The sequence below is a fragment of the Helianthus annuus genome, chromosome 11 (genome assembly GCF_002127325.2).
Source record: "Helianthus annuus cultivar XRQ/B chromosome 11, HanXRQr2.0-SUNRISE, whole genome shotgun sequence".
Lineage (NCBI taxonomy): Eukaryota > Viridiplantae > Streptophyta > Magnoliopsida > Asterales > Asteraceae > Helianthus > Helianthus annuus.
Genome location: NC_035443.2, coordinates 28,440,154 through 28,450,257, shown reverse-complemented (window position 1 = coordinate 28,450,257; position 10,104 = coordinate 28,440,154). Strand labels below are relative to the sequence as shown.

The window sequence follows — 10,104 nt, the reverse complement described above, 5'->3', positions numbered from 1 at the left end:
TGTCTGGAAAGACTACATAGTGGATTTTCAAGCAGATGAGTTATTTTCTAAACTCATCGTCAGGAAATAATGATGCTTGAAACGGAGAAGACTATATAATTGATCTTTGAAGAACGTTTATCATTGTACTTTGAAGATCTTAGTGTGTTACTAGATAATTTTTGATCCGATGATGATTTGCGGATTGTGGAGATTATCGTTTACACTGATCATTCATTAAAAATGGTTGTGCATAACGTTGATTTACGGAAAACGGGATTTCAGATTTTCATGAGTATTCCTTAATTTGAAGATGACCAGTGTGGTATTTGAAGATTCTATCAATTGCTAGTTGGGTTTTTAAGGATCAATGGATCGAGAAGGGAGTGCGTTAAAACCGAACGCGGATTTGATTAACGTCGAAATGGAAAATCTACATTGCTTAGTTTCGAATTCATTAATATTCATTAAGATTGCGGTTTAGCAAATCAAAGGATTGTGTTAGGAACCTTGTAGATAAAGTTCTGAAGTATCAATTCAGGGGGGATTTATTAAATCAAATGCAAATGCAAACCCAAACCCAAATCGTCAATCAAGTGGGAACTTGATGACATCAACAAAAACTTGATTGAACCTTAAAGAGAGTTGCAAGAAACCTCAGATTGTGATGACATCTCTGAAATAAGAAACAAAGGATTTCTCAAATCTCAGATCACAATCCCTCTGCATCTTTGATTCTTCCTTTTCAATACTTCCAAATTTCTCATTCAGCACATCCCAAAGTGCTTCTGAAGTTTTGTATTTTATGAGAAGATATTTCTTGGTAAAGCGTGTTGTATACCTTCCCTTACCATGTCACCATTACATGTTCATGCATGGCTGTGATCGTGGGATTCAAGTTTTATAAATAAGTTGTTATTTTATATTTTTATTTAATTAGTTAGTGTAGTATGTGGTTGTTAAGAAAGTGGGTATGATGTGTCTGAAATATAGGAGTGGTCATCCTTAATTTTAGGGAAGAGTGGTGATGTAATTTTCCTTTAAATTGTTTCCATCTTTGTTTAACGAGAATATGAATGAAAAATATTGAGTCTGAATTCTCTCTAAATTCCTTTCTGGCTTCCGTCTAATTTCTTTTGAGTTTGATACTTATCAGTGGTATCAGAGCTGTCGTGATCCCCCTCGGACCATGGTTGCTCACGCTCTATCCGAAGCCGAGTTTTATCAATGGATGAATGAATCCCTTGTAAAGCTTGAATCTCAGTTGCAAACTGTCTTTAACGAATTTCGATCGCTCCAAACCGCGTGGGAAACCCCCCAAACCCAAAACTCATCACCACCATCTCCACCGCCCGTTTCCGTCACCGCATCACCTGTTTTGGCAGCCAAACCAATACCCATTTCCGTTCCCGTACCATCACCTCCACCACCAGTTGTTTCCTCCATGACACCAAAACAAGTTTCTGTCACCAATCAACCACCGAAAAAAAACTTCCGCCGCCCCACCTCCAATAACCACTGTTCTATACCAACCCCATTGACTTCAAAACCCGTACCGGCATCACCGCAAAAAGCCACTACGACCGAGCCGTCATCCAAACCAAAACCTACCCCATCTCTGATTCAGGCATCAATGGTTTCTTCTGGGCTGAGAAAGGTCGTGTATACGAGTACGACAACAGAGCAAGTGACACAAATAAATGGAGCAACCCCAAACCGTGACTGGCGGCCACCGTGGAGCTACATTAAAACTGCTCCGAATGCTGCTGGGAGAACCGAGTGGCGACCACCTTGGTGCACCGTTAATGATCCAGCTTAATCCTTGAGGATAAGGGTTGTTTAAGGAGGGTGGAATGTTGTATACCTTCCCTTACCATGTCACCATTACATGTTCATGCATGGCTGTGATCGTGGGATTCAAGTTTTATAAATAAGTTGTTATTTTATATTTTTATTTAATTAGTTAGTGTAGTATGTGGTTGTTAAGAAAGTGGGTATGATGTGTCTGAAATATAGGAGTGGTCATCCTTAATTTTAGGGAAGAGTGGTGATGTAATTTTCCTTTAAATTGTTTCCATCTTTGTTTAACGAGAATATGAATGAAAAATATTGAGTCTGAATTCTCTCTAAATTCCTTTCTGGCTTCCGTCTAATTTCTTTTGAGTTTGATACTTATCAAAGCGTTTGTTAAGAATAAATGTTTTCTTTTGGCAGGCATATTCAACTTTTTGTCGACTATTCAAATTGTTAACTTGTAATTCTTTGGTTGAACCTTCTTGAATTGGTCGTGTGTACCCTTTTTAGCTAATAAAACCCACAAACTTAAATAAACTAATTAATGAACAACTCAAACTTCAATTTCCACTCATAATAATCTTCTGAATCAACATTAATGGAGACGTGTCTTGCCTTTTAGTAACTATTGACCTCTTTGAGCTTTCAGTTTTGATTTTATCAACACGTCACCAAATCACTTTTACTTGAATCACCCCGGTCAAACTTCTAAGACACTTTAACTGATGTCCCAAAGAACTTCTAACAATTATAACCTGACACAATTTTATTTAAAAAAAAAAATCAAACCCTAACCAATCCAAATTCAAATCTTTTATAAACTTGCAGCTCAGTTTGCAAAGACCCTGTTAAATCCTTAATCCTTGGTCCAATATTGAACCAAATATCAATCGGCTGGCCCACTTGAATTTAATTAAATCCGTAAGAACCTATCCAAACTTTCAATGTATTAACTATCATTGGCCCACGTATTTTAATAAGTCTTGACACTTTGATTTAACTTGGAGGATATGAATCCAAATATAAATTTATAACACAAGTGGCCGAAGTAACCAAAATTGTAACAGCCCACAACCAGCCCATGTGCTTGTTGAATGCACTGGCGTTCATTAAAACATAATTGGCCCACTTGTGTAAAATACCAGCCATGACTTTATTTATTTATTTTTATTTTTTTCTGAATTTTCTAATAATATAGAATTTTTTTAATAAACCTTCATACATTTACTCAATACGATTACAAACTAATGGCAGGTAGACGAGCAAACTATCTACACACTTGGGTGTTGTTTGTTTTTTCTGCGGGAAAAGGTCTGCAGTCTACGGACCACATCTGCAGGCATCTGCAGGAGAAGAGGTGGACCAAATGTCTGCAAGGAGAAGAGGGTTTGTTTTTTTTTTCTTCTACAAAACACTTTTCACACACACACACAACACACACTGCCTCAACTCTCTCTCTCTCTACAAGATAGCACCACCACCGCACCACCCCGTCTTCGTCGTTCAACCTCCGTCGTTCAACCCCCGTCGTTCAACCCCCGTCGTTCAACCACCATCTGCCTCACCAACCTCCTTCCTCCCCCACCAACCCCGTTGCAACCACCAAGCACCACCGCTACCACTTCGATTTGGGGGTTTCTGAAACAGAGAGAGAGAGATCCAGAGAGAGAGAGAGAGTACGAGGAGAGAAAGACTGCGGTGGTTACGGTTCCTGTGACAACGGCGGTTACGGTGGGGGTTTCTGAAACAGAGATCAATTTGGGGGTTTTTGAAACCCTAATTTCACCGATCGATTTGGGGATTTCTGAAACAGAGATCGATTTTGATGGTGGAGGTGATTGGGGTGTCGGGTGGAGGAGATGGGTGAACGTGAGGTGGCGGTGGTGGCAGAGATGTGGTGGTGGAGGTGGTGGCAGGATGTGGGGGTGGAGGTGTGGAAGAAGAGCCAAGAAGAGGTTTGTGTCTGTGTGGTGAAGACATGGGAATATGTCTGTGTGGTGAAGAGGTCTCACAGACCTTTTTTAATGAAAGGTCTGCGAAAAAACAAACAATCTGCAGCATCCAAACGTCTGCCCGCGTCTGCGCGGCGCAGACATAAGTGGCCAGAAGTACTTCTGGCCAAAAAACAAACAGAACCTTGGTGTGTAGATAGCCACCTCAAAAAATGTTTTTTTTGTTCTATATGCACACCCTGCAGTATTGAGTTGTGTCCAAAGCGTGGCGTTTTGGTCCGGTCAACCAGACAAAGACTAACGGTTCTGTTGACCGGACCAAAACGCCAAGATTTGGCCGCGTTTTGTTCCTGTCAACCAGACAAAAGACTGACACCCGGTTGACACCCGGTCAGTCTTTTGTCTGGTTGACAGGACTAAAACGCGACCAAAGCTCGGCGTTTTGGTCCGGTCAACAGACCCGTCAGACACCCGTCAGTCTTTGTCTGATTGAGCGGACCAAAACGTCACGCCTTGCCCACAGCTCGACACTGCAGGCTGTGTATATGGGACAAAAAAACAGTTTTTGGTGTGCATATAGGCACATTGGTATGCCAATAGGTACACCCTATTTTAATTCGAGACCCGTACCTTTCTTTTTTCCTAAAAAAAAACACTTAGTGTTAACAGTCGTCACCTATAAATCCATGGCTTTTAGTTTCATTACCATCTTCTATCACTTCCAAAAGAAACCTGTAGATAGTGTTGGTGTCATTGATTGTACTCATTGATTGTCATGGAACTGGAATGGGAATTCGTATAGAAACTGAAATTTGATTTGTAATATAGATGTGTTTGTTTTGCAAAATGTAATGAAACAAGTTGATGTTCCCCGCGCGTTGCGGCGGGATGTTGATTATTAAAGTCTTTAATATCACTACATGCTATGCGAAATTTTTTTGTTTAAGCAAAATATTTTATTTCAATTTGCTCTACTCCTAGCCTACACCACGACATTACAGAATGTGTAAGAGATGGGGGTTATATAACTTGAGTGTGTAGTGAAAAGAGGGTTGTATAACTCCTTCAATTATAGATATATGTATGTGTGAGTGTGTATATATATGTGTGTGTGTGTGAGAGAGAGAGAGCAACAATTGAGTCAAGCGCTATACATATAATTGGGTGAATTATAAAGCCCCATAGCGCCGAGCGTAATTGTGTTTCAAGGCGGCATGGGGCTTTATGTGTTGGAACTTGGAAGGGTGCCATATCCAGCCCCACTACGAAAGTGATAAATACGAAGGTTTGACAGGTGAGAAGATGGGTAATGAGTGAAGTGGTGGAGCCATAAAGACGACCTTTTCTTTCTCGTCTTCGTGTTCTAAAGATCATATTAGCTCGCCTAAGACTTTTTCGAGCTTGATATTCTCATTAAGACTCGGTAAAGGCGCTTTTGTGCCAATGCTTCATCGACACAAAAATGGTATCCACGACATTAACATTTTCATCTTGATTTTCCTTAGTTCCTCCATATATAGTGCGCTCTTCGTCTCCCATGCTTGCTGCTTGCTTGAACAAATACACTGCGTCGGATTGACTGTTATTTGTGTAAAACAGTTCGGTTAAATATTTAGGCTTTAACAAAGCCAAAAGAATTCAACAAATTTAAAATATATTTCAGTCTAGAATTTTAGACATTACGAATACTTAACAAAGTATATAATCTCGACCAAAAGAACAAAATTGTCACATTATCAAACATTCAAACATGGTTTTAATTGTTTGGTTCTCTAATGGGTCAAATTCATTTTCTGAATATTATACCATATTAATAATTAAATATTTTCTAACTTCAACCAACACTATAAAATTGTGAAATTATAATCTTATCACAAAACTAAAATATATGTATAATAAATACACACCACACACCATTTGTTTCTTATGTTTGAGAGATGTTAAAACAGAGGGCGGTGAAGTACCAAACCCAATTCAAATACCACTATACACCTACAATCCAAATACAATAATTCAAAAACAAATATGACAGTTTCTCCCACACGTAACACACATACCATGGAACCAAGGACAGGAGAAGAAGACAGCAGCACGCCACCATAACACAACCATTTTGTCGTCGGTACCACAACATCACCAATGAATCGCCGTCTCAACAACACCACCACCGAACCACCGCCGGCGATTCACCGCTACCACCGCCGTTTAATATTTATACATCCTAAACTTTCAACGTTAAGTAGGTGGAAATGCCAGTCAAGTTACGGTTTTCGAAACGTCAGTTATTTTTTTCTTTTCTTTTGAAACGGTACTTTGCGTATGGCGGTTTAGTTTTGGATGACGGTTACAAAATGAAACGGTGTAAATTTTGTTTTAATCCTCGTGTTGATTGTGTTTGTATATTTTCATTTTAATCTTTCTGTCTTTTAGTTTTATTTGATGCATCGCATCGGTTTGGTTGCATGTTAAATTTTGAACGAAAAGGTGCATATTTTTAATGAATCGGTGCGTTTCAACGAAAAGATGCGAATGTGTACTAAAGGCAACCTAAGTTGCTAATTGTATAAGATTATAATTTGGATGAACTGTAACATAGATTCCCTTATATTGTTGTTCAATTCCAACTAATTTTCAAGTTGAAACCAACAAAATAAGGAGTAAAATCCACATTTCAATTCCATCAAGATTCCATTCCATTATGTGAAACGAATACTACCTTAGATTCTTTCACATGTCGCACACAATCTTCCCAAACAAACAAGCAACTAATTCCAGTCAAATCAAACTCAATGAATAGAACCAATCAACAATTTCAAATTGTCTGCTAAACTTCCTTCATTACTTTACAGTTGAGACTAGATCTAATATGCTCCGTATTTCGAAATGTAGGATTCTATGGGTTCATGTGCGGGAAGTTGTACACAGAGAGTGGTTCATACGTCTGAACCTTCATATGTATGAAAACTTCATATGCATCAAGCTTCATATATATTTGAACGAAGAGAATGACACGAAGAGAATGACCGGGGTGTTGAAAACCGGGGTGTAACAACTCGGATAGTTGTTGTCCCAAAAATACATCGCTAAGTAATAGAATTTGAACGAAGAGAATGACACAAAGAAAGATGAATGAAAAATGAAGAAATATAAAGTGGTTTATTTAGAAAGTTTTTTACGGAACATTACGTCGTGTTATATAATTGATGCGCATAACGAGGAATCTTGTGTCGTGTTAAATAATTGACGCACATATCGAGGAATCTTATGTTCAGTCAACTAGATTCGCATGCATATTGAGGAATATTACGTCAAGTCAAATTCGCAAGGTGGCTTTGAAGATGGTTCTTCCAATAAGTATCATCTGACATGAAATGTATTGTGACACTCGAGGTTTTTCCGAACGATCACCTTGTAATATTTTGTGTGTATATAAATATTATTAAATGGAAACGTGATTTTTGCATGACATGTGATGTATGTATGTATTATATGTATATATAAGAGTCGAGACCACGACCCGAGACCATGACTCGCAACCGGGCGGTTGCGAGTGGGCCACTCGGTCTCGAGTGGGCCTAGTGAGCCGAAACCGGTTGGGCCGAAACCCCCAAGCCCAACTCGTGACCCCCTTGTATAAATCCCACCCTTTTTCCCCACTTGCTTCATTTTACACACCAACACTTCTTCTAATCTCTCTCACTAGAAACCCTCTACAAACACCACTTTCTTTCTCCTTGATCTCGGTTCAAGCAAGGATATCGGACAAGGACTCGGTCAAGACTATCACTCGCATACTCCATCTTCTCGGTTCCCTTCTCTTTGTTTTCGGCCCTCCTTTCATAACCGGTTAGTGTTATCTCCTTGGTGTATAAGATTTGTGAAATATTATGAACTAGAAATGCCTTGTATTCTTGCTTGAATGATATGTATATGAACTAGAAAAATGCTTGGTTAGTAGTATTTTACATGATTTTTAGGAAGATTTGTGAAGATTGGTCATATGTGAAAACCCTCATATAACATGTTTAAAGATGGCTAAAGTATAGTGATTTAGGAATGATTATGCCAACCAAAACTATGTTCAAGATTATAAAGTGTATGTTTTACTTGTCCTTGCATGATAATCTTGCTAGAAATATGTGATTTTTGGTTCATAAATGTATGATTTTGTTAAGGAGAAAACCCTAGGAAACTATGAACATTTGATGAACTAGTTGAAGATGGTTTGAAGATTTAAAATGGCAAAGTTTGATCTATATGGTTTAATGGTCAAATGAGGAAAAGTGTTTGTAGAAACCTTATTGGTAGTTTCCGGATATGGGTCTGATTTCATATGTACAATTTGGACTGTCTTTTCTGCATCATCACGTGTATATGAAAGTGACAGATTACGACTCGCAACGACAGCATTCCGACTCGCAACGACGGCATTACGACTCGAAACCACACGGTTGCGACTCGCAACCAAAGCATGACAAGTCGAAACTACGAGATTTCGACTCGAGACTACGACGGTTGCGACTCGCAACCAACACGTGACAACTCGAGACCACGATTGCGACTCGCAACCATAACGAGACAAGCCGAGACCACCTGGTTGCGACTCGAGACCAGCTGGTTGCGAGTGGGCCGTCCATTTTGGTTATTGGGCCATTCTGTGTTAACTTGGACTATCTGTTAAATGGACTATGTGATGCGGTTGACTGTTAATTTGTTTAGGCCGGCCCAATAACCCAATGACTGTTTACTTATATGCTTGATACGTGCCTATATGTGTTTTACGTGAATGCTTGTGCACCGAACCTGACCTATACCGGTAACCATGTTAGGACGTGGTGACCAGCGTGATTGACAAGTAACCTAAACCTACCGAGCAACCCAAGGTGAGTTCACCACTTAAAAGCATGCGTCCCGGTGGTTTGGGACACGAGACTAAAACAATCCTATCCCCTGGTAAAAGGGGATACCATTTACATACCTTCCCTAGTAATTGGGAACAAAACTTACTTTTCCTTCCCGGGTATTGGGAAACCTTTTGGTTAATTACTGTTTATACGGATTGCAACTAACGGCACTAAACGAAACTCTATCACTCAAGTCCCTACTACAAATACCGATTAGTCGCCGGGTTAGGCGAGCGGGTTATTAGTTGATAGCGCTATTTAGGTGTTTACCAGCCTCACACCGTGCCCTGGTTTGGGACGGTCGTGAACTAATGTACTCAGAAATCCGTCAATGATGATAGAACATTGACATCGGGGCATCCTGCGGATACGCAACGGTTACCTAGTGTTCGGTATTGGAAAAACAGTTTAGTAGCTAACTTTTGGGGTAGCTCCCCAGGGCATGTATAAACGGATAAATTAACCGGCGAAACAAAGTTTTTGGTAATTAAAACTGGACAACTAGTGGACTCACTCAGCATTATTGTTGACCCCTTACTGCATGCTTTGCAGGTAACCAGTGACGATGGAGCTTGCAGCTTGGGAACGTGTAGTGTCTATTCACCCTTGTGTTGGGTGTTACCTTATTTTGAAACATGAACTTTGTTCTAAACTACCTTACTTATGCTTCCGCTACTTATTACTGTTTTGAACTTAAAACTTTAAACTCTGAACTTAATATTTGCTAAGCTTATGAATAGTAAGTATTACTTTTGTTAACAACTTAAGTATTCGGTATAATTGGTGGCTGGATCCTGGTCAGTCACGCCCCCGAAGCGGGTGTTATCCGCAGGTGGATTTTGGGGGTGTGACAGATTGGTATCAGAGCCATTGGTTATAGTGAACTTGGTTTTAAAAAGGGGAAAATCTTTTTGGAGAAAACCAGACTATAACCTGTGACTCGCGACGACACTACACTCCAAGTGCAAGGCTCGACACATTTGACTTCATAGCTCGGACCAGTGTTTACTTGTTTACTTTATGTTTCCTGTTATGCTATACGTACTAGTGTGCCTAACTAGATAGATACACCTCTCTCTTCTATCTCATTCTCGCTACACTACGGCATCACACTCATACTGTGTTTTCTGGTTATGAAGACAATGAGTGGACGCGGAAGAGGAAACATTAACATGACGCAGGCTCAGTTCACTAACCTGCTCAACACCGTGGCTGCAGCTTTCGCAGCTCACCCTATAGGTAAGCTCGTTGTTTTAGGATGTTTAGATCCTACCGCCACGTCGACTTTTCGCCTCTAAACCTATACGCTTCGCTTCTCACGAACAGGTCAGCATGCACCTGCGCAACCACCAGTGTGTACTTTCAAAACTTTCATGGATTGCAAGCCTCTCCCTTTCAACGGCACTGAGGGTGCCATAGGTCTTCTGCATTGGATTGAGAAAATTGAAGCTGTTTTCGCTGTTTGCGAGTGTCCG

At 40.0% G+C, this 10,104-nt stretch overlaps 1 protein-coding gene across 1 annotated transcript; it reads left to right on the top strand.

Moving 5' to 3' along the window:
• The first annotated feature begins 1,168 nt into the window (after positions 1 to 1,168).
• Positions 1,169 to 1,798, top strand: LOC110887989 (proline-rich receptor-like protein kinase PERK8). The gene has a single exon (XM_022135541.1). It carries the CDS (start codon positions 1,169 to 1,171, stop codon positions 1,796 to 1,798), a length of 630 nt encoding a protein of 209 aa, XP_021991233.1.
• Positions 1,799 to 10,104: the final 8,306 nt, after the last annotated feature.

Bases quoted from the DNA above. Each gene is read 5' to 3' on its own strand.
- LOC110887989 (XM_022135541.1), top strand. From the start codon at position 1,169: ATGGTTGCTCACGCTCTATCCGAAGCCGAGTTTTATCAATGGATGAAT.